The sequence below is a fragment of the Ailuropoda melanoleuca genome, chromosome 19, assembly GCF_002007445.2.
Source record: "Ailuropoda melanoleuca isolate Jingjing chromosome 19, ASM200744v2, whole genome shotgun sequence".
Classification (NCBI taxonomy): domain Eukaryota; kingdom Metazoa; phylum Chordata; class Mammalia; order Carnivora; family Ursidae; genus Ailuropoda; species Ailuropoda melanoleuca.
The window spans coordinates 30022709-30047982 of record NC_048236.1 but is presented as its reverse complement, the minus strand read 5'-3'; the positions used below and the strand labels follow the sequence as shown (position 1 = coordinate 30047982).

At 40.5% G+C, this 25274-nt stretch overlaps 1 protein-coding gene across 4 annotated transcripts in view; it reads left to right on the top strand.

The window, feature by feature from the left end:
- HMGN3 (high mobility group nucleosomal binding domain 3) overlaps positions 1 to 24729 on the top strand; it is a 30439-nt gene extending 5710 nt beyond the window's left edge. Inside the window, exons 2-7 of one of the 4 annotated variants that reach the window (XM_011237066.3) lie at positions 10033 to 10154; positions 12522 to 12572; positions 19271 to 19300; positions 22166 to 22216; positions 23598 to 23711; positions 24247 to 24729. In XM_011237066.3, coding sequence (XP_011235368.1) covers positions 10128 to 10154; positions 12522 to 12572; positions 19271 to 19300; positions 22166 to 22216; positions 23598 to 23711; positions 24247 to 24285 — 312 coding nt within the window. In that variant the 5' untranslated portion in view covers positions 10033 to 10127 and the 3' untranslated portion in view covers positions 24286 to 24729. Of the gene's footprint in view, positions 1 to 10032; positions 10155 to 12521; positions 12573 to 19270; positions 19301 to 22165; positions 22217 to 23597; positions 23932 to 24246 lie in introns of all 4 variants that reach the window. The other 3 variants (XR_004622070.1, XR_004622069.1, XM_034648077.1) reach the window with 3 other exon arrangements.
- The last annotated feature ends 545 nt before the right edge of the window (positions 24730 to 25274 follow it).

The following is a 25274-nucleotide window of genomic DNA, read 5'->3' as shown; positions in this document are numbered from 1 at the left end:
TTGAAGTTATCAATCAATTTAGGATGAACAGCCTTCTTATCCATATTGAGTTTTCCAGTATGACTATGAAAGGGCCTAACTACATGTAGTATGCCATCCATAAATGCTTGCTGAGTTTAATTGAGTTAATATTGATATGGTACCTATGTTTGAGTAAAGGCTGCAAAATGACGGGCTTGTGCATTTTATTCATTGATTCATTTATTTCATGTTAAATAAACATTTATTGAGCATCACCTTTATGCAGAGTACCATCATGTTGGGAAAATAAGTGAATTGTGTTTTTTCCCAACCCTTTTTGAAGTGAATAAGTAAATGCCCTCATTTTTAAGGATCTTTTAATCTTATAGGGCAGGTAATATACATATGTAAGTACTATAATTCATGGCAAGAAATGATGATTAGCCACAAGAAAGGCTATGAGAATTCGAAGGTTTGGCCAGACCACATGTCCAAAGAAAAAAACACCGACAAGAAGTTGTTTGGTTAAAAGGGTTGGAGGTTATAGCTTTTTTCTTTTTTTTTTTTTTTAAATCTCAGGAGATCAGTGCTAGTTTGTTATTAAAGGTGATCTGTCACTGGATTTTCTGTGAAGTCTTGCTTTCTTTGAAGTATAAGGAAGTTAAAGTCAAGGCCTGTTAGCAGTTGAGATTACATTGTGTGCGATAACAGCCCTCCCTCATTAGTAAAGATTAAGTGACTTCGTGGCCTTTATGCCTTTCTTTTAACCGCCCTCTTGTATTTTTTTTTTTAAGATTTTATTTATTTGACAGAGACAGCCAGCGAGAGAGGGAACACAAGCAGGGGGAGTGGGAGAGGAAGAAGCAGGCTCCTAGCAGAGGAGCCTGATGCGGGGCTCCATCCCATAATGTTGGGATCATGTCCTGAGCCGAAGGCAGACGCTTAACAGCTGCGCCACCCAGGCGCCCCAACCACCCTCTTGTATTTTAAAGGTGGTTGTCTGACAAGCACCATGTTTCTAAATTAGCACACCTTATTTGATTACCTAATTTAGAATTAACTTCGTAATCTTCCTAATTTGACTTGACCATGAGATATTTGATGGTTGTGATGTTTCTAACATCCCATGCCCCTAGCACAGGTGGTACAACTATTTGTTGAACCGCGCACGAGTGAATCATTTTCGAGGGAAGCAAGTAGTAGCTTTAATTACTTCATATACTTGGTGAGGAGGTAGCCTGGTATGGTTCTGAGGTGTACTGTTTACTAACTTTATGATTTAGGGGACATTGCTTAACTTGTGCCTAAACTTCCAAGTTCCTAATTCTCTAAGACTCCCATTTTCTTGTCTGTAAAACAGGGATACAGGTATGTTCTACCCCATTGGGTTGTCAGTAGAATTAAATGAGATGGTGAACGCAAAGTACTTAGCATAGCACCGGGCGTGTGTAGAACAGTCAGTGGTGTTCATTATTGCAGCGATGATATGTTCAGTTATTCAGAGAACTGCAGTGAAATAGGCTTATTTGATAAACACCATGCTTCCATTTTGTAGGACAAACGGCACACGCAATGGATAGGGAGCAGGTCGTTCTCACCCTGCATGTTTAATTAACTGCAGTTCTAGAAGTAGGTGTTCAACAACTGAATAACAAATGTAGTGTTTTTGAAGGAACATAAGCTTTAACATGGTGCATTTTTACAAGATTGGTTTTTCTCAAAGAAAAAATATGTTTAAAAATATCTCCATATAACATTAAAATTCCCTTGGCAAATCAGTTATCAAACGATCCTCCTTTCCTGTATTTTCTACCTAAAACACCGCTTTTGTTTACACCAAAGTTAAATATATTCCACTTTCCTGCAGGGTACAATTTGGAAATGGTGACTAAAATAAACACCATTTTAGCTGTCTGCTTTCACAGTACCTAGTATGTTGAAATATGATGTTAGTCTCCTGAGTAATTTAAAAATCAGTGTTGAAGATAACAAACCAAATCAAAATGTTGAATTCCTTTTTCACTGGCTGCTTATTTTTTGCCTATTTCACTGTCTTAGAAGAGTTCAGTCACATCAAGCATTGGTTCCTGCTCAAGGTATTTATTGTGTCCATTATTATTTTATCTTGTGGACACATCCAGAAATAGGGCCATTTAGACATGCCAAAGGCGAATGCATAGTTGATCACACATAAAGTAAATGATACACCTATTCAGAAGCAGGGAAAAAGGAAAAACCGTTTTGAATTTCAAAATTGGTTGCAAAATTTAATACTTTAAGGGAAACATATCGGTAACAACATATAAATATATTTATTACTATTAAAATTTAAATAGCTACCGTTTATCGAATGCCTGGATGTAGGAAACCTTAGCTATTATATGCTTTATATTCATTAGGCATCTTATTTTAAACCAAAGTATGTGAAGCTATTAGAAACAAACACATGGGAAGTATTATGGTGTAATTTTGTATTATTTCATGTTGTTCTCACAACAGTTATATGAAGCTATTCTCACCTCGCACATATGATAATGACGGCCATGATAAGCAACATTTAGATGGCTTCCTGTAATTCAGGCCCTGTTCTGAGCACTTCGCATTAATGAACGGAATGCTCCTGGCCACCCAGTAAGGTATATGTGCTCTTCCAGCTGCGTCTTACAGAAGGCCCCAGTGATAAGAAATGGCGCAGCTGGGACCGCAATCCTGGCAGTCTGGCCCCAGAGCCTGTGCTGTTAACTGCCGAGCCTCACGGCCTTTCTCATACACAGGAGAGAGTATTAGGATTTAGTAAGATGAAGGAATTCCCCCCAGGTCACACAGCAAGGAGGTAATAGAACCAGGAATTCTAAGCCAGCCTCTTCAACCCAAGAATTTTGCTCTTAACTATTATACCACAGTACTTCCCATAAATGTTTATTTCTGAGACCCTCATGTATTTTTACTTAAACTAAGATGCCCAGTGAATGAAACAAGGGAGAATCAAGAGTTATATAAATACGCGAGCAACCATTTGGTTAAATGTTGTCTTTATTAAGAAATAGGCTGATGCCATTTTTTCCAAGTTACCCAACAAGTCATCATTATCTGTGATCATGCCCTAAGGTTGGTCTCAGGGTCCAGGCCTCTGGTTCTGGGAGAGGCACATTGCCATGAAGCCTTCTGGGTATTTCAGTAAACTAATGGACCATAGGGTCATATACAAGATATGCGTATGCACAATGTCCTCACCCAAGTATTGATATCTTTGAGTATCAAGAGTCTAAGAATCAATATTTTCTCCAGTTACCATAAACTGCTGGATTTACTATTTCCAAGATATGTCTTCATTAATTTGTTCTATATAGAATAATAGGGATACTCCCTTGTGATCAGAAACACATGAGTATGTGGCATAGTATACAATATATTGAGAGATTGTAATGTAAATATTATGTTACCATTACTAAGGCATTGGATTTCAAAAATGAGCAGGTGCTTTTGTTTTTGGAACTCTGAACAAGAATAAAAGCTTTATAATTTGGAAAACCTTTTGGACCTAGGACTGAATGGATTTTTATTTCAGGTTCTGGATTACCAAGGTTAATGTTTAATTACAAAAGTTATTTTTAAGAGGTATACTGTAAGGTGATATTATTTTAAAATTATATTTTGATTATTGTGACCCCATGCAAAGGTAAATACGAAGTCTAGCCTGAGAGGTGTTGGGTTTCTTATTTCTTTTTCTTTTCTCTCTTCCTCTTTCTTTTTTTTCTTTTTGGGTATAAGCTGTGTTTTTTTTACAATACTGCACAGAATTAGTTAAATTCTACCTTGTGGGAAGTCATGAGTATTAAGCATAGTGTATGTAGGAGATAACACCAAAGATTTGAGGTGATCAAAATGTGAAGCTTTGAAGACTCCTTCTGAAGTTCTATATGTGTTCCGTAAAAAACAGTTTTTAAAACTATATTCTTTCTACTTCTCGTTGCTTTCCTTTACCTCTTCTCTTAATTAAAATTTTTAATTTTATTATCCCCCTTTTTGTGGTCACATGTCAATCACATCAGACCTAGCTGATTATCAGTTTTGCAAAAATACAAGGAACATCATAACTGTGTTTACCATTTGCTAGTAATTAATTCATATCTGGGCAAATAGGAAAACAAAGTAACCATCAGGAAAGATCCCTGGAATAAAAGTTGGAAAACGTGGATCTAGTGGACTCCACCACTCTTTACCAGGGGAAAATCACCTGACCTCTTTGAACTTTTATTCTTTGTCTGTAAAATGGGAATGTTAAGGTTGCCCACGTATACTCCCGTGCTATTGAGAGGATCGAATACAACAACAATGTAAAAGTCATTGGAAACTGTCAAGGGCTGTAAAAACTGATAGAAATGATTTGGTGTTTTGTCTTTAGTTTTAATAGTGAGATGAAAATACTTTTATCTGTGTATGTGACCATTCAGAAACCCAGACTGGTACATTTTGTGCATCTCAACATACAGCATTTTTAATGGGAAATTGTTTATTTTTATTCCAAGAGGCTCACCAATGAAGGGGGATAGATAGGAAACTTTCCACTACATTTTATGTGCTCTTCGGCTAGACCTACAGATTAAAATATTTCCCGATCTGGAAACCTTTCGCTCTTCTACAATCCTAGATCTGCACCCAATTTTGAAATTCAGAAAACTAACACATACCACTCTGAGAGGTGTAATGCTCAAGGGAGTGAAATCTGAGCCAGCCTACCTGAGTCTGAATCCCAGGTCTCCACTTACCGGCAAGATTACCAGCTGCGTAATCTTGAGCAAGTTACCTAACCAACCTCTCTGGTCTCAATTTCTCATTTATAAAATGGACATGATGCTACCTTACCAACTTCACAGGATTGTTGTGAGGATTAAAACATTTAGTTCATTGCCTTGCATGGAAGTGCGATAGATATTGTTTATTATTATTTATTATTATTATTATTATTATTCAGGGTCCCTTGTTTGTCCTTTTCCAAAACCCCAGTACCTATAGGCATCCCTATAATATACAGAGTGACACTTCTGTAGTGTGGTTAATACGTACAGGAGCAGCTAAGTAAGTCAGGAAAATGCGATCTTCAGGCCCATCATCTGTCAGTTATACTCATGAAGAAACAGAGGGAAGTGAGGGAAGTGAGATGTGAGCCAGACTGGAATTCAGGCTTCTGACTTCACTCAGGTGCTTTTCCATCTGTACAAAACCACTCACATGAAAAACGTAACTCAGGTGGAAGAGGCGATTCAGACCAAAGAGATGTGTGAAATGTTCAAGGTTGTTTATTTCATATTAAAGATATGCTTCCATTATTGCATTATATATATTTATGCTAATAAAATTTCACCGAACATCTTAGAACATGGCTTTTTCTTTACTTTCTGTTATCTTTTATATCTGAATGCCCTGAAAGTATCTCTCAGAAAAAAGGTAGTTGCTATTTATTTCCGTTCATCCAGTCTTCTACAACCAGGTTTTTAACTCAGTTACTTTTATCTCTAACAACAAAATAACATTTTGGGAAGACATGCTAGCCTGACATGACCTCAGTAAATGAATTTGGGTTTATAGAAGTTGATGAAATTAATAGACATAGGAAGAAGGTGGCAGAGAAATTTAACATTAGTTTATTAACCCTCTTAATGTGATTCATTTCTAAGTATTGGGTTTTTAAAGATTATTTTAAAAAGGAATGCAGTGTTGGCAGATCCCAAACATAGAGCTACAGAATGAATGAAAAACAACCATGCTAATGTTAAGTAATGATCCTTGTGGCTTAAATAAAAATTTTAGTGTCCATTTCATGTGTCATAGGAATATTTGTATTTAAGAGAACTACCTCTTCTTTGAAAAACCTCAAGAACTTCATGGGCAGTGCCCCCATTTGGGGGGAAATTAACATTGTGTTAAATAGCTGAGTTATATATTCATTTTAGCAGAAGAACGAGAGAGTTAGTTATATGCACATTTCTCTGGGTGGGTTATTTGGATCATTTCTCCCAGAATTTTCTCTGCTAACCAGCTCACTCTTAGACTGCTTCTTTTCTCCAGCCTTGGTTTGTAACAGAAAATGTAAATTAATTTTTAAAGAAATTTTAAATAATAATTAAGAAGTTTAAAAAAATATTGGCCAGCAAGTTAGAGGAGAATCACCTCAAAGTAATACATTCCCAGGTTAAAAGAAGTAATTATTGGTTTATTTGCATTGTTATATCCGTTCCCAGCTTTCCCACATTAGCACGTACAACCCAGGAGTTGAGACTGGATTTGTTCTGGAAAACGGTTGCTTGAATTTCATACATACTTTAGGCTTTCAAGTAATTCACTTAACTTATAAAGCAATATCCCTTGTCACTTACAATCTTAAAAGAAAATCACTAAGGGCTGACACTTACCAATAAAGACTTTTTGGAAGTTTAATATAAGGCCCCGCCCTTGTTGCTGAGAATCCTGAGCCCTCCCCTTTCTCGTCTTGTGTGGCTTAGAACGATGGCACAAGCCAGGTACTAGCCTTGCACGTCCCAGCTGTCGGCAGCACCGTCAGTATCTCTCTGCTCTGATAAATCCACAGGCTCATGCCATTTGAACTGTTCCCAAGCGACTGTTGAAGGGTGTAAGGATTTTCCCATCTTCTCTGATATCTTCCTGAATTTGGGGGGACAGAATCTGGCTTATCACCACCGCCACCCCAGTGCCCCTCAATCCAGTGATAACTGCTATTTATTGGAAGAGAAAGAAGCTCAGCAATTGGGTAATTTTTCCTGATGGTTCCTTATGGATCATCTGTGGAATAAAAATTCCAAGTTTCTTTTCTTGGTTTCCTGATAAGGACGGCTGGTTCTGTTTAGTCTTCAGGAATATGCAGTTGTGTCCCCTTAGTGCATTTTTGCATCCTCATTGCAGGGCTCAGGCATGTCTGTGTAGGCAAAGAATGGGGATGGTACAGTTGGTCAGCTGCTGAAGGAACCGGTCCTCTGCGTTCTGCATCCATGGGGCTGTGCTCTTGGCTTCCCACCTTGCCCACTCCAGGACCTTCCTATGAACCCAGCTGAAGCAATTATGAATGTATGTCTTGAGGAGAAAAGAAAGAGGCAGTATATAAACCAGATTTTATAAGTCATTTAAGAAGTGCAGAAAATGCTATGGATAAATCTAGTCTGGAATTTGTGTTAGGGCACTGTTCCATTAACTAGACTTAATGGAACAAGTTTGCTTCTAGTCTTTTTTTCCCTCAATATTGCTAACATTTTTATTTGAAAAAAATTGAAATACAGAAAAATCCATAAAATAGTATAATAATATAATATTCATTTACCCAGCTCTCAAAATTCACAAATTTTATTATAAGCAAAATAAAATGTTACATTAAAGTTGAAATTTCCTTAGAAACATCCTCTTCGTTCCCTTGCCTTATCAGCCTCCCTAGAGGTAACCATTATCAAGAATTTGTCGTGTATCCTTCCAGTCCATGATTTTATACTTTTATGATGTATGTGTCATATATAAATCCTTAATACGGATTTGTGCATGTTTTAAAATTTGTAAAAGTGGAATCATACACATGTATTATTCTATTTTTCTCCGCCACTTGGCATTATAAAGGATGAGTATAATTTGTTTAGGTATATTGTGATTACTAATGTATTTGGACTTTTTCTAAGGACTTATCTTGTAGTTTTTATTTATTATTTGTTCTTTTCTTTCCTTACTTTTTTTGTTAGAATTTGCTTTATTCTACTCCTCCTGATTTGAAAGTTTATAGATCCTGTTCCTTATGGTAAAAATTTTAAGGGCTATATTTTAAATTTTATTTTAACAAAGTGTAAAATGATTCAGTGTCTGTATCATCCTCCAGACTCTAGCATGCTTTAACTTCTCATCTATTCATTTGCTTCCATTTTTTGTGGTTATTATGGTCTAGAATTATGCTGTCCAGTATGGTAGCCCCTAGCTACACGAGGCAATTAAGCACTCTTTAAAAAAAGAATGAGCTGAATTTTTTAAATTTCTATTTCAATCAATTTAAATTCAAAAACTTGTATTAGATTAAGTTATTGAAAAAATTTAAATATGTTTGGAACAACCTGGATATGTGAAACTACTATAAATTTTACGAACTCTAAATATAGATCAGGTACTCTGGTGAAGACCTAGCATTTGAGTGGAAATGGGCTTAGATTAAGTATAAAGTACGTGCTGCATTTTGAAGATTTAGTATTAGAAAGCTTTGTAAAATATCTCATTAATAATTTGTAAATTGATAACACATTGAAATGATACAATTTTAGATAGATTCAGTTAAATAAAATATTAAAATTAATTACATCTATTTTTTCTTACTTTTTTAATGTGGCTATTAGAAAATCTGGATTACATGTTATATTTCTATAGGACAGCACTGGTCTAGGATTTCTATTGATACTTTTTTTAACACAAAAAAATAGGTATTATTATCTACAAGTGATAATAGTTAATTAGATTTACCAGACATTACTTCATATATACTTTGCTTCCATCTGAATTCATTTTTCTAATTGCTAAATTTGATCCATTAGTAACAGGTCCTTATTGAAAGGAAGGCTCTGTTGATGGTAAACTCTCTTAAGTATTTGTATTCTGAGATATCTTTATTTTTCCTTCATTCTTAAGTGATAGCTGGGTATGAGGTTCTAGGTTGACAGTTATCCTCAACTACTTGAACATTACTCCACATCTCTTACATTTTTAGTTGCTGCTGAGAATTCTTCGTAGATAATCTATCTTTTAACTCTAATAATTTCTAAGATTTTTCTCACTTTACTATAGTTTTACTACAGCATGTTTCATTGTATTTATTTGTTTTGTTTCCAGTTTGTTCCTTGGTGTAAGTTTTCAATCTGGAGACTCATGACTTTAATGTGGGAAGATTCTCAGCCGCCCTGTCTTTGCCTTCCTCCCAGTCCCCAAAATGTCTGTTAGGTATATGCCGAGCTTCTCAGTTAACCACCGCGTCTGCGAACCTCTCTTGCATACTGTTCATTCCTTCATTGCTCTTTGTTGCACTCTGTGCTAATTCCTCAACAGTCTATGACAATTTATTATTTTTTCTGTCCCTGGTCTAGAGCTTTATGTTTCGAGGGTCTTTTCTTTTTTATTTCAATGAGCCTACTTTCATTTTCAGAATTTGTAATTCAAAAAAGTTCAACTACCTGTTGATTTTTGCCAAAGTTCAGGCCTTCTTGGCCGATTCTCTGTCTCCATCGGTCACCAGGTGTTCAGTGGTCCACCTTCCTGCTGACTTGCCCTCAGATCAGCTCTCAGTGGTACCCCAAACTTCTAGAATCCCTGCTGTGCCTTCCATCTGGCTAGCATGTATGTCTCCCACCCCCTTCCTGGCTCTCAGTTCACTACCCTTGCCCCTCGGGTGCTAAAGTAGCCTCCGATATGTGAATGAGACCTTTTTGTTTGACTGTGGTTCTCTACCCTCTTGACCACTCTGGATTCAAACTTGATTAGCACAAGCCTCCCCTGTCCTGGGAAGAGAGACGAGAACCTTTCTGCCTTGGAATTCCTCAAATCCCATCTAACTCACCTCTTCCTTCCCATCAGCCCACTAGAAGGTTGAAGTACGTCTGAGATCATCAATGTACACCCCCAATTCCCATTTCCCCCTTTGTCTTTTTTCCTCGCAATCCCTTGGGACAAAAACTTTGGGCTTCTGTTTCAGTCCCTTCATACCGTACCCTCCTTCCTGTCTCCAACCTCATGGCTAAGAGTTAAAGGTGTACAGGGTGTGTGATAAGACAGTCTGAAACGGTAATTCCTTCTGAAATTACTCCATGTTATGCTGTTCAACAAAAACAGATGACAAGGTTACCGGGAATCTGGATGTGCTCACCTTTAAGGTTCTGTTGAATGTAATTTGACATTTGATAATTTAAAGACTCATTAAGATACATATTTCGTTGCATAACATCTGTATAACAACTGACCATCTATGAAATGCTCTAACATCTCACTTGGCCTTAAGCGTGATGCTTGAGAGTCCAATGTCATTATCATCTGTCATTCAAGGATGAAGAGACTGACCACTGATAATTCACTGGCGCAGACCACAGCAGCTCCTAGGTCAAGAGCCAGCATTCAAGCCCGTGTCCTGACTTGCACTCATGCTACAGTACCACACAGATCCCAGGGTAAAGATTATTTGGCTTGTTTCTGACTAAATTTGTTACATGCTTGTTAATAGGAAGCAGTTGAGGAAAGATTGCCAAAGAAACCATCTTTGCCTTGAGTTGGAGCTCTTCACATTTCCAGGCTTCTATTCATTCAGCTGAAGTCATTAACATCTTCAGTTATACCTGTTTTGTGTGTGTGTGGCATCTTTCCAGGTTTCTTTCTTTTTTTTTTTTTTTTCAGTAATTTGAGTCTGACAGGTCAGTGTTTAGAAAGTGATCTCCCAGTTGTATTGCTATCATTAATGCACTGCAGCCTGGAAAGAGCCCAGCACTTCTTGACAACAGAGGGTCTCGTTTGTGGCCAGAAGGGTCAAGTTTGTAGCATGGAATTGAGCAAAGCCAAATGGTTCACGTATGGACTGCCTTCATATGCTCACACTTTGTAAGATTTTGCTGTTTCCAACTTGACCGGCTGATACAGCAAGATCTGTGAATTAGAAATTCCTGTGCAAGAGAGTGGGGAACAGAAAAGAGCAGCTCTGTTTCCCTTCATGATAGAGAGGGTTTCAGGAAAGAGGGGGAAATGGTTGGTTCATTTGGGAAACAAGAATTCCATGAGAAGCTCCTGGATGGCTCAGTTGGTTAAGCATCTGACTCGTGGTTTCTGCTCAGGTCATAATCTTGGGGTCGTAAGCTTAAGTCCTGTGCCGGGCTCCCGCTGGGCTCCCTCAGAGGGGAGTCTGCTTGTCTCTGTCTCCCTCTGCCCTTCCGCCCACTCATGCTCTCCCTCTCTCTCAAATAAATAAATCTTTAAAAAGAAAGAAAGAAGGAGGGAGTGAGGGAGGAAGCAAAATAGATGCATGTGCAAGGTTCTGGAGAGAGGTGAACTGACAGACTGTGGGTAACAGGCAGCCCTCAGGGAGAACTGAAGGTTTACTAGGTCGTCTGCCTTGAAGAACAGCTTTTGACTTTCTAAAAGACTTTACCTACTTCTGATCTGTGTTTTACATGTTGTTTTATAATCTCAGTTTTTTTAACTTAGCATTATTTTATGTGGACTTTCTATGTATTCACATAGCCTAACTATTTTTAATCCCATTACATTAAGAATTACATAGTTTACTTAAATATTTCTCTATTATTTACTGATCACATGAGTTGTTTCCACTTACTCCATATTAAAAACATTACCACTAAAACAGTATTTTTACAGTCTTTCTTTGAGTCCTGGTTCCAAAACTGGAGTTACTGGATCATTATATGATTAGTCCTGTTATGTCTTTGTCAGATTGCCAGTTTGTTCTTTGAAAATATCGTATTAATTTACAGTGTCACCAGGCCCATCAAACAGTGGGTTTTATGATCTTTTAAAATTTTTTCCCCCATTTTATCAGATGAGGCATTAACGCATAGCTGTTTCATTTTGCTCAAGCCAAACATTACACCAAATGTCAGTTTGCTATTTGTATTTTTTCTCTTGGAAACTCTATTCATATCTTCTGCCCACCTGTCATAGAGATTGGGTAATCACCTTCCACCTTTATATGGTTTTAAAATGTGTGAAATAGTTTAATTTTCTAATTAGTTTCATAATTTCCATCTTATTTACTGCCTGTAGCCAATAAAAATATATTGGGATCTGCACCGTGTCACCTGAATCTAAGGATATTTTTCCCACAGTTGTATGCTCTGTTGTGCTCCCATAAAGGAGTCAGGTTTGGGCTGTCACCAGAGTGGGCAGGTGCGGCCCTGGGGGTGGATCAAAATCAGGAAACAAGTCAGCTGGGGTGGCAGGTCGTTGGGCTGTCCGGCCCAGGCTGGGAGTTCGCTAGAGATGCCACGGTTGATAATGGAAGGATAATAATCCATGACACATTTGTCAGGTCTTATCAAGACGTGGGCTAGAAATCAAAGCAAGGCGAGTGTGGGACAAAACGATGCTTCTGTGCTCAGGCTGAGCTTTCTTAGCATCGTGCCCTCATCTCAGAGAAACAAAGTGACTGGAACATGGGCTGCAGTCCTGGCCCGGCTGCCTCTGGCTCCCGGGTCCCTGTTCTTTAACTAGTGGTGGGATCATCAAAAATGAATGCAAATGGCTCAGGGTGAGTGCACAGTAAAAACAGGGGCTCCTATCAGTTCTTGCACCACTCCCGTTTTAAAATTAGAGCAGGTATGCAGATAAATGCTGTGTGTGTGTGTGTGTGTGTGTGTGTGTGTGTGTGTGTGTGTGTGTAAAGCGTATCCTCTTACAAATGTACTTTTTCTCCACAAAATACCTGTTGACATATGTGGTCCTGTAAATTGAAATAGCTTTTTTTTTTCAAATCTGCCTCGAATGTGTGCTTTCTCTCTTAAATACAATTCACTGAAATATTTTCTTTCTAGTCTCCGGAGAATACAGATGGCAAGGATGGATCCAAAGGAACTAAACAGGAGGTAAGTGTATTTTTCACATCCTCTATTTAGTTATTTTAACTGGAATTTTTTAATAGTGTTAGGATTGTCTACATCTGAGTGAATGCAGTGTTGAATAAGATTGTTGAGACTACATAACCCAGAGATCCAGGTGGCACTGTGGAGTGTCTCTGGGCCTCGGTAAATTTCAGTCAGGTACACTGATGCGGCATTTCCACTTACTGTGTTGTTTGTGTTTCTACCTGTCGGTCCTGCTGTCTGTTAAAGTGGATACTGAGAATTCCTTCTGGGCAAAGAGTGAGATAATAGGTAAATTCATCAAGGAGAACAAAGTCTGCCTTTCACAGCAAGGAAATGAAAGACTGTTGATTTAATAAATTCTCTGCTCCAGTGAGTGAATTATAAATTTCTTTTTTTAGTTCTGAATATTTGCCTAAAAGGAGTCATCTCTAAAGTATAAAAAACTGTGAAAAGACACAAAATGTCAAAATATTAAAGTTTTTTTTTAATCAGGAGAATTCTTAGGGCTGAGAATAATTAATTAGGTAGCAAATCAAAGAAGCTCTATATTAAAGTACAGAAACCTCCAAAAAGCTAAGAAATGGAGAAGGATGGTTGCCTTTACCCACCGTGGTCATATCATGAACTTCAAAAAGGAGTTGGATGAAAAGTAGCAGATTAGATGCTAACTCTGATGACAGCCATTCACTTTGGCACAGAGCTTTACAGTGTGTAGAAAAACTGCAGCTCTTCCCCTTGAACTTATGAACTAAAAGGGGTCATGTGAGAGACAGCAACAGTATCTGGTTACAGATTCTCTGATTGGGTGATTCCATAGTGTGGTTTAAAAATTCAGAGGAGTTTGTCATGATAGCAGAACCCCTCCACAAAATTTGTACAAGGAAATTTGTTCTGCCAAATGGAAAATCTTTAACGGAATCTATAACTAAATTAATTTAAAAGCAAAACACACAAAACTGCCTGTAACCAAGGCCCCACCATCCATTTACCTGGCATTCAGTGTCTAACAGAGTTTGGGAGTTGAAGTTTACGGTCCCATGTCAAGTTACTAAACAAACACTAGAATCAACCAAAAAATGATAAATGCATGAATTTTCTTGAAAATGGCAAAATGTAATTTGTAGGACAGTTGGCTAAGTGTAACAAATCTTAATGTAATTTTTAGATTTGGACACAAAATGCGTTTGGATTTTTCTTTAGAAACTGCTATTTAAATTGATCTGTCAGTCAGAAAACCTAGAAACCATTACACACAATAGATCTTGGATAGTGTAAACAGTCTTTCCAATCCTTCTGCACAGAGCAGTCAAGCTAGTTAGAATCTATGTAAGAAATTCTTGCTTTTCCAGCTGCCTTATACATATTATTTTAGCCTCAGAATTGTAATTATTTGTGTTATTTATATATTTTATGCTATTATTTTTAGTATTTTACTTTATGTTATTATATATATTCTATTATTGCTAAACAAAAATCAATCCTAGAAAAAAACTCTTTCCCTGTCATTTAAGCCAAGACCAGATTAAAACTTATGATTTGTCTTCAGGACATCAACACAATTGTGTGAAAAGTGAAAAGGTCAGTCAGTTAGCTGGTGGGTTAAGGTAAGAACTGTCAGACAGTATATTGATTGATTTTTTTTTCCCCACTGAATTGACTGAATTTTCTAGTTATGTCATTGAATATGCGCAGGCTTGACCGTAGGGAATAGATATCAGTTACAAAGAGGGATCCTCTTTTGAAAATCCTCTTCCACGGCCATGATATTTGAAGGGCATGGTGCAGAGTATAGTTTTTGGACAATAAGAGACCACAACAATATGTTAAAGGCAACTTACAAAGCCTTTCACATTCATTATTTTATCTGATCATTGCAACAGCCCTGAAGTGAGGGCAGAGCACATTCATTCCTCAGCAGAAATGTCTGTGCACCTGTAATGTGCCAGGCACTGTCCTAGGCTCTGCAGATTCCACAGTGAGCAAAAGAAGCCAAAATCCCTTCCTTCATGGAACTTCCATTTTAGTGGAAAGAGAAGGAGAGTAAAATAAAAGTCACTGGATATTTGCTATGAAGAAAAATAAATCAGGAAAGGTAATAATGAACATCAGAGAAATGCTATTCATTTTATTATTTTTTAAGATTTTATTTATTTATTTGAGAGAGAGAGAGCACAAGTGGGGGGAGAGGCAGAGGGAGAAACAGACTCCCCGCTGAGCTGGGAGCCCAACATGAGGCTTGATCCCAGGACCTGGAGATCATGACCTGAGCTGAAGGTAGACAAAGGCAGACACATAACCATCTGAGCTACGCAGGTGCCCCAGAAATGCTATTTTTGATAACAGGCAGATATTATTATTTCCAGCTTACTTAGTAGAGGAAACAAGGTCCTGAGAAAAATACATTATTTTTCACAGATGTCACAACTTGTGTATTGCAGAACCAGGAAAGATATCTGAGTCTCCTGATTCAAAATCCTCTGTCCTCATGCCACTTTTGTGGTAATCATAAATCTGGTTATCCTGTGCCTTTTCTCTGTCCTCTCCATTCCCCAGCCAAGGCACTGATATCCATCTTTCCCCACTTCCCAGTTTTGCAAAGAGGTAATTTCTATTTGGCTCCTCATTTGTCTTTGGAAATTAAAAGCAACTTGACTTGTGGCTTTTGTTTGCGAGTACACGTGGTCCCTGACTTGTGATGGTTTGACTTATAATTTTTTGGCTTCACTGTGGTGCAAAAGCAATACTCATTCAGTAGAAGCCATGCTTTCGGTTTTGCCATTTTCCCAGGCTAGCTCTGTCTGTGGAATGATACTCCACTGTGGCGCTGGGCAGTGGCTGTGAGCCGCAGCTCCCGGCCAGCCCAGTGATCACAAGGGTAAACAACCGATACGTGTACAACCCTTCTGTACCTAGACAACCATTTCTGTTTTTCACTTTCAGTATAGTATTCAATAAATTACATGAATATTCAACACTTTATTATAAAACAGGCTTTGTGTTAGATGGCTTTGGCCAACTGTAGGCTAATATATGTGTTCTGGGCACATTGACGGGAGGCTGGGCTCAGCCGTGATGTTTGGGAGGTTGGGTATATTAAATGCATTCTCAACTTCGCATTCTCAGCTTAGGATATTTTCAACTTACGACGGGATTATGAGGATGGAGCTCCATTGGACGTTGAGGAAGATCTGTACACGGTCAGGCTTAGGAGCATTAAGAAATCTTATAAAACTAAACATACTTCCAAATCCCATTGGAATGGCCCATATATTTCAAGTAGTGTTCAGCAAAGTCCAATGATTCTACTTGAACCCAGCTATCCCGGTGAACTTTGTCATAGTGAGATTAGACTTCCATGTTCTTTTGCACCAGGATCTACAGTAAAAGACTCTTTCAGAGTAGCCTTCCCCAGAATTTGCTCCAGCCTAGGGAATGATCAGTCAAATGCTCCTTGAAAAATTTCATTGTGCCCAGCCCCCACACAACACAGTGACAAACCCTCCCATTTCTTATCTCTGTTAATTCTTGGTGACGTGTCATTCTGAAAGTCTCCCTTCCTTCTCTGAGAACCACTCTTTTGGCCACTTGTCCCAAGGATTCACAATCAACAAATTGAGAAAAATTCTTACTGTCTTTTTTTTTTTTTTTCATACTGGTCCTGCCCAACGGACCGAGTCTCAAATGAATACTTAAAATTCTAGTGCTTTAAGGAGGAAAAAATGGCAGTCTCGTCCATTTTATATCCAATAAAACAGCCCGATCATTTATAGATTTTAAGGCTGTGCAAGCTGATGGAGCTTTCCAGGAAGGTGAACACACTCGCATGTATAACTGTGCTTCTGCCTGTGAGTGAAAGGTTCGTCTCAGCCTCCACTGTTAGCAGGGGAAAAGAAAATCTCTTATGATGGTTACTGGAAAGGAAAATTTAAGAGAAGTCCTTTTTCTATAGTAAAAGAAAGAAGAGCTGGTAAATTTTAGACAGAAAGTCATAAAATGATTTTACAGTAAAAGATGTGCTTTTTAGAGACGGTTGGTTTAGACAGCCTGGAGAGGCAGACCTTGTTTTTGCATTAATTTCCTAGGCTTTTTATTTTGAAACTCTTGTCCTGGGCCTTTGAATTATAAAAAGATGGGGAGACCTTTGGATCAGAACAGCTTTTGGGCCCTGCAGAATAGTGCTTGCTTGGGGTTGGAGCACATCTGGAAATCCCAGAGGGCTCTCTGACGTCTGCCTCTTCGCTGTGCTTAGGGGTTCACATGGAGAGGAAAGGAGCGACAGCACCAGAGCTGGGAAATTCTTTGTGTGATTTGGCCTTGCTTCAATGAGATTTTACTCCCGACCACTACTTGGGGGATAGGAAGGCAGTTATAAGCAGTAGTTAATATATTTGGCCTCTTTTCAGATCCCAACCTGGACAGTAACTGAGCAGTGGCCTCAGCACGGCTCCCCTCAAGTTCACACTACGACATATGTCTGGTGCTTACCTGTTCCCTTCACCTCGGCATTTATTGGGGACCCCTGCTAGGCGCTGGAGCTACAGAACTGCAGGAGAAGAGGGTCTCGTGCAGTAGGGGTACAGACATGAGACGGAGGAGGTGAACAGTGAGGGAAGGCCGATGTGGTACACATATGTTGACACCAACTGAAGAGGATTTCAGATAAGATCCATGCACCCCTCTTGAGCATAGAGGCTGCTATTTTATCTCCCAGAGTGTCCCTTTCTGAACACTCTCCTGCCAGCTCTGCTTCACCTGGGAGATGGTGGGCTGGTTCTTGAGGCCAGACAGAAGTCACAGCTCAGCTCTTTGGTAATTACTGGATGCTCCGAGAGCATTTTGAAGAAGCATGAGTTACTTCTGCCTGGTTTAATTGCTGATGTTGTCTTTTCTTTGGTGATACTCAGTTCATTGCAACTAACCATCCTAAGAAAGGCATCGCGGGATTTGGGTTCTGGTTCCCTGTGACTCCTGGGTGCACTGTCATGAATGTGCCCGTGCTGATCCTAGCAGTCACCGTGGTGTTTCCTGTGGAGAACCTGATATAGGCGTTCCTCCCATACTGAGCATCGAGCCGGCCGTCCTCTTACCCTGTGCAGTGAATACATCACGGCCACGGCTTCACCGGCACCATCTCCTAGTCTCTGCACATTCTGTTAGCTGGCCTTAAGTCCAGCTCTGACTTCTTTCCTTGAGACCCCAGGGTTAAAATTATTCATGGCGGCTCTGGCCCTTCATTTCCTTCTGTCGTTTAAAGAAAGATGAGTTTAGCTTCCTCCAGCTATTTTCAGGAAGAAAGTTCTTAGATGTGAAGATGGCAAGAAATATTTCTTCCAGTTTGGCCTGACCAGCTGACCTCTGCTGACCTAAGCACAGCTTCAAGAATTCCATAATTCCTTGCAGTTGTGGCACGGGTTCCTACTGACCATTTTTGCTGACCCCCTTGAGACAATTATTTGAAACATTAAAGCTATCGTAATGAGGCAGAGTCTGCATAAGGCAGCAAGAATTAGGGGGAAAATCGGGTTCATTTTTTCAGCACATTCCTTTTGAGAACCTACTATATGTTAGGTGTTCTGCCAGAGACAGAGCAGTGAGTACAACAGACAAAAAGGATGGAGTATTTATTTCTGGAACAGTTTTAGGGAAAAGCGGTTGTACTTTCAGAATGGGAGATCCCTTGGGGAGCCATCTTTTGCTGATGGTAAGTAGAATATCAGTTCTGTATGCTTCTTTCTGAAATGCCTACAACAGTTTGGCTATTTTAAATTTTCTTTGCAGTCTCATTTGCTTAATTTGCACCGTCCTTGAAGAGAAAAAGATTTCCTGAAAAATACCAATCTCAACCCGGTTTTTCTAAATTTTCTAAACTTCCAAATTAAAAGAAGAGATTAGTGAATTTTTGGGGCACCTGGGTGACTCATTTGGTTAAGCATCTGCCTTCCGCTCAGGTCATGATCCCAGGGTCTTGGGATGGAGCCCCACCTCTGCTCAGCCAGGAGTCTGCTGCTCCCTCTGCCCCTGCCCCTCCCCCCTGCTCATGCTCTCGCTCACTCTCTGTCTCTCTCAAATGAATAAATTTTAAAAAATCTTTGTTAAAAAAAGACTAATGGGCTTTTTACTCTGTCTAAATCTTTAATTTAGCATACACATTTAGCAGATAAATAAATATAAATACCTGTTACAAGTAAAAGGAAGCCTTTTGTGTTAACTGCCTAAGATTTGTCATCATTCTCCTTTCTAACATAGTGACACATCAGGGAACTCCTTCTTATTTTTGTTTCTACACAATTACATACATCTTTTTTTGTATTAATGTATAAGTTTTTGTTCTATTTGTAAGGAACAAGAGTCAGCCTGAAACTAGTTCTTAAATAGCTCCTCAATGCTCCTGTTGTTCGTTTTATCACAAAACTACATTATGGGTCAGAACCTAAATTCATCTTCCTTTCTTTTTCTTACACCCTTAATTAGAAGAGGCCATTCCTTTGAACAGTGCGTATACATGTCTTTAGAAAGCTTCCTCTTGAGTGTTATGGTACCCAGGGCACTTGAAGTATGCCTTCCTGTGCTCACCTAGAGATGGTGATGGGGGCCATACCATTATACTCTTTCAGCAAAGTCAGATACCAGGAGTGAATTTTTAAAAACCAACTTGGTCGGTATAATAAGAATACATAATTTTTTCATTTCCTTTGTAGCCCACCAGACGGTCTGCCAGATTGTCAGCGGTAAGTACTTTAGAACCCCCTTGTCGCTAGTTCTTGTGAGTCCATGTCCCCCCCATTCAGGACAAAGCAGCAGAAGGAAGATTAAGGTGTTGTTTCCCTTGAGTTTTTTTATTTCCTTTTTGGAAATTACCTGGGTCAGAATTTTTAGCAAATGTGATCAGTGTTGCCAAGCAATTCACTTGATCAGATAGGTCAGTGAAAAGTCACACGGCCAACCCCATTACGAAGAATGTAAAGCCCAGGAAGTCGTCGGATATGGGTAGATCCCTGCAGCAAAAGAAGCACAGTAAGCCAAGTCCTACCTTCAGTGTCCACATACGATGTGCTAAAGTGGACAAGAATCCGGAGTCTCTGCGGTGCATGCTTGCATCGGAATGTGCTGAAAGCTATCGGAATCCGCGTGCTGTAGCCTCATTTCAGAACCAGAGAATCTTTGGGAAAGGAGTGATTCCACTTTGCCACTCAGAGTCTCCCTCTGTGGGTGAGGCCTGGGGAAGAAGCAAGGGTTAAGATCATTAGGTCCAAGCCTTGCCATGAATGCGTTCCAGCCCTTGTCACCGTGCTGTGCTCCTTGCGGCCCTGCCGATGTACCAGCCCTCATTCTGCCAAGACAGGTGGTCAGCCTGGCGCTCTGGTGGAGGAATTTGGTTAAAATAGCTGCAGCCCATGCTGGGCACTGAGATGCAGGGAGAAAGGCATTGGAGTCTTGGCCGCCAAGAGCTGCTCGCTACTTTGGCCCTCAAGGAAGCGCGGGTTTCATCCTCGGCCAACACCTGTGGCTGGCACAGAGCAGGGACTCAATGCAGAAATGGCTCTTAGGGCACTGACGAGTTCAGAAGTATAGGCGCGTGTGGGCCGGGTGAGGCAGTGTTTCACGAGAACCCCAACCTAAGGAAGCGCCACTCGAGCCACCAGAAGGATTAAGAGCTGGGACATGTGTGTGTACACAGTTAAACTAAGCCCCCTCAAGGTGGTGTGCTCTGTCCAATATTAACTTCCACCATGGTTCAGTAGTTATATTTTAACTTCTGTTAGGCTTAACTCTAGATAATACTACAAGCCGCTGTAGTCCGTGGGTCTCTAGCCCATTACGGGTATAGACCTCATAAATCACATAAAAGCCAAAATTTAAAACCGGCTTTTCCTGAGAACCATGAACCAGCAGTATAAGCACCTTCCACTGAGCTCATTGCCCGTGCTGCTGACACAGAGTGTCCTCAGTGGCCAGTGGGACCACGGGCTGCAGAACCTTATCCTTTCCTGCCCATTCAGCACACTTGAATGCTGAATCGGGGAGGGGTCTGTCTTACAGAAAATATAAAAGAAAATGATTTGCTGTAAATTGTGAAAACAAATATATGTTAATACAACATATCAAAGCCTGAAAAAAAATTTTTTTAAATCCTGAAAATTTAGGAGCTCTGCAGGCTGCTGTATTTGGGAAACAGACACAGATTTAGGGTGCTAAGATTAATAAAAACATCCCTTACTTCTCAAGCCCAGTTTGTTTGTTTTTTAATTCGGAAAGTCATGTCTAACAGCCAGTCTTCTGTAATTGCACTGTCTACGATTTTCCTTTATGCCGTGACGAACAGGGCTATATTCAATGTGAACCTGAACCACCCAGAGGCATTGGGGAGGAACGTGTATTTTTCTCCAGAGGGGGAGACCCTGGGCAGTGTTTTCTGCTTAAAAATCATACTCCCCAGGGCGCCTGGGTGGCGCAGTCGTTAAGCGTCTGCCTTCGGCTCACAGCGTGATCCCGGTGTTCTGGGATCAAGCCCCATATCAGGCTCCTCCGATGGGAGCCTGCTTCCTCTCCCACTCCCTCTGCCTGTGTTCCCTCTCTCACTGGCTGTCTTTCTTTCTGCCAAATAGATAAATAAAATCTTAAAAAAAAAAAAAAACAAAACATACTCCCTAGTGCTCCGAGAGAAGTACACTTACTTTTTTCTAGCCTGATGAGAGAAATATTTGCCCTGAAATAGCTATAGAAAACCAGAGGCTTAACCCCGTTATCTTCCCCAGTGTCCCCATGCCCCCCCCCAGTCTAGAATCCCTGGAAAGCAGGAGAGGGCTGAAGCTTGGTGTGGAGGGGACCTTGGCCACAGGGCAGGCACCACTCATGGCAATGGGGAAGAGAGCCACAGGAATCAAGAGAATAGTCTCTTCATGGACTCTTTGGCTAAGTTTAAGAAAAATCTTAAACTTTGGAAACTAACTGGACATTTTATTATTATAATCATGATTTTAATAAAGAGCTCTAGGGGCAAGTGAGCCCAGTCAGTGTCTGGGTGGGTGAGAGGTTCTTCTCTCACCTTGAGCTGGCATTGGAGAGGATGAAAGTAGGAAGACGCCTGGCTACAGATAGACATCAGAGATGGAAGGATGTGGAAATGATTTTGAAATACTTCACAGGCCGCAGTCTTCATTACCGGATGGGCTTTGCCTGCGATTGTGCTGTGATTTCTAGACTGTTGGGAAGGCCAGTATGACCAAATTCATTGAGTCATTTGGCCGAGGACCTGAGTCATTCCTGTTGCTGCTGTGCTGTGATCAAAGGAAGTACAGAGACATCAGAGATGGATGCTTAAGCCTGTTCCTGGAGAGCTACTCTGGACTGGGGAATAATGAGTCGGCTTTTAAATCTCACCTGCTGTTCGCTTGAGAACTCAGGATGAAAATAGTTATGAAATGCACAGATCTTTATGCTGTTACCTGATGCTGAAAATAGAACGAAATATTTTTAAATGAACAGAATCATAGTCAAAAAATGGACTGTTGTCTTTTGCAGTCTTGCTGCGTGCCTTTTGGTCCTGAGGGTTGTCTTTTTCAGTATTTGTATAATTTAATTTATCTTTGCAGAAACCTGCCCCACCCAAACCTGAACCTAAACCAAGAAAAACATCTGCTAAGGTAAGAGGTGCTCCCTCCCCCACGTTGGCTTTTTGAACAATGAATAAATTAGGATTCCATATCTAAAACTCATCCAAGGAAAGATCACATTTATGGATTCAGGCTAAACGTATGACTAGAAAATTGTCACCATTGTTAACAGTCTTTCTCAAAAGACATAAAGCACGGTTTTATGCTTTACCCGGAGTGTGTTTCCCATTCGGTCAATAAAGGCAAAGGAAGTCAGAGCGTGTTGCTCCGAGAAGCCTCACGTCCAAGAGGGCTTTGGTAGCAGCATGCAGTTCACACGGTGGCTGGGAAGGCATGAGGCTGGGCCCTGGCAACACAGCGGCCAGCAGCTCCAGGGGTTGGGGGAGGGGATCTGACTTCCTATAACTGGTCTTAGGCTAGGCTGATGACTCATCATACAATAATTAATACTAGCAAACAATTAACATCAGCAAACATTTATGTGGCTCTTCTACTATGCCAGACCCTGTTCTAATTGCTTTTCTTATGAAGCCCTCACATCAGTCCTATTGAGGTAGGTACACACATCCGGTTTTGCAAAAGAGGAGACAAGCACAGAATTATTAAGAAACTTATCCCGAATAGCTTTTCTGTACTCTGCCCTTCAGACCGCTGTTGTGAATTGAAAATGGGGGGGGTCACCTGGGTGGCTCGGTCGGTTAAGCGTCTGCCTCTGTCTCAGGTTATGATCCCAGGGTCGTGGGATCGAGCCCCACATGGGCTTCCCTGCTCAGCGAGGAGCCCGCTTCTCCTTCTGCCTCTCCCCGTGCCCGTGCGCGCTTTCTCTCTCTGGCTGTTTCTCTCGTGCGCGCGCGCACTCTCAAATAAATAAAATCTTCATTAAAAAAAGAAACTACGTGTATTTGTGGCATGAGTACATGATTCTGACGCAGAACTCACTTCTGTGGCTCCGTCTTAAAAACAAGAACTTTTCTTCACATGGGGCTTCATTTTCAAGCATGTTCTCAGCCTTGCGGCCCCTCGAGCCCCACGGCCCGACGTGAGGTGTTTGTCTTGCTGTGTCTGCCCAGGCTTCCGCCTCGTCCTTCAGTCCCCGCTGCTGCTGCTTCCGCGGCAGAACCACTTCTCTAGGAGAGGGGAGGCCCGCGGAGCAAATACACGGGAACCCGCCTCGTTTCCCCAGAGGAGAACGTCCCTGGGCCGTCTAAGCAGCCCGTTAGCATTTTCATAGAGCCTCCGTGTAACTCGCTTGAAGCCCCGCGGAATCGGCTTCCCCTGCCCCCCAGCACCCCCCCCCCCCCCCGTCGCATGGTTGCGCTTCACCTTGGGTTTGGACGAGGCCGGCGGGTTTTCACTGACCTCACACCCTGGCTAACATGCTTTGTTTCCCTGTGCTTTGACCCTCTGTTAGAAAGAACCGGGAACAAAGGTTAACAAAGGTGTTAAAGGGAAGAAAGAGGAAAAGCAAGAAGCTGGAAAGGAAGGTACTGCACCATCTGAAAATGGTGAAACTAAAGCTGAAGAGGTACTTTCCATGAAAACCTCCCACTGATTGACTCAGTGTCTTAAAGGAAACTGCTCAACGCTTCAGCCGGTGATAGCACGTTCATAATGTCTCTCTCTATTGCCCGTAATGTGATTGCAGATCCTCATCTCTCGCTCAACTGTTAATGTCTCAGCCTCCAGAGGTACCCCACCCAGCACACTGTCAGTAAAGGGGCAGATTGAAACAGTGAGAGTTCAGGGTACAGTAGAAAATTCTGCATGTGTGCAGTGACTAGAAGCAGATAGTAGTGTGGTTTTTTTGTATTACGAGCAGTGGGAGCTTGCAGGTAAAGCTTCTGCGGCCGTTTGAAAAGCAGAAAGCAATCAATGCAGCAGAGCGTTTGCTACTGTATTCCCGCCTTGTCTGTTCTACACCCAGAGCTGAAATAGGTTTTGCACTAGAGCTGCTAAAAAACAGATGTTCAAAGCGTGTGTGTGTTGGTTGGGTAGACTTTTCTTTGGCTTCTAGTAGCTTTAATAGTAACTATGTCTTTTTTTCCCTTTCTTTTTCACAGGCACAGAAAACTGAATCTGTAGATAACAAGGGAGAATGAATTGTCGTGAAAAATTGGGGTTGATTTTATGTACCTCTCGGGGCAACTTTTAAAAGCTATTTTTACCAAGTATTTTGTAAATGCTAATTTTTTAGGATTCTACTAGTTGGCATACAAAAATATATAAGGATGGACGTTTTATCTTCTCATAGTCATGCTTTTTGGAAATTTCCATCATCCTCAAGTGAAATAAATACCAGTTTGATATTGGAAGCTGTGTGTAAGATTGATTCAGCATTCCATGAGCTTGCTTTAAAAATCGAGTCCTGTGCATACTGTGGTGTTTTTTCTGTGCGTATTTAAATTTTTCACGCAGTTTTTCTAGAGCAATAATCAGTGGTGCTTTTGTACCTAGGTTTTATGTGATTTTAATGAAACATGGATAGTTGTGGCCACCTGCTGACTATTTGTGGTTTAAAATAAAAGGTTTTCTTGCCTGCAAAATACCTGCCTCTTTAGTGTCTTTACTAAACTTGGGCAGTGTTTCACTTTGTTATTGCAGAAGATGTGAAGAATAGTTACAGTTTGTGCCATAACGGTATCTCTAATAAGTCAAACAGGATTATTTCTTAATTGTTGAGCCTTTTAAAATGTTATTATTTTAATAAAACCATCTATGAGTGCTAGCGTGGAAGAATTACATCTAAAACACTTGCCAGAAGCGGTCAGCAATGGTCACCATATAGTAAACTTAACAAAACACTACTTTTTAAAAGGTCTTTACAAACAGAATAGAGTTCTGTTAAACCAGAGCTGGTGAAAAACCATAAATGAGGGCTGAACCTTGAAAATCTGTCACTTTTGGGACGCCTGGGTGGCTTAGTCATTAAGCATCTGCATTCAGCGCAGGTCATGACCTCAGGATCCTGGGATCAAGCCCCACAGCGGGCTCCCTGCTCGGCGGGGAGCCTGCTTCTCCCTCTTCCTCTGCTGCTCCCCCTGCTTGTGCACGTGCATGTGCTCTCTCTCTCTGTCAAATAAAATTTAAA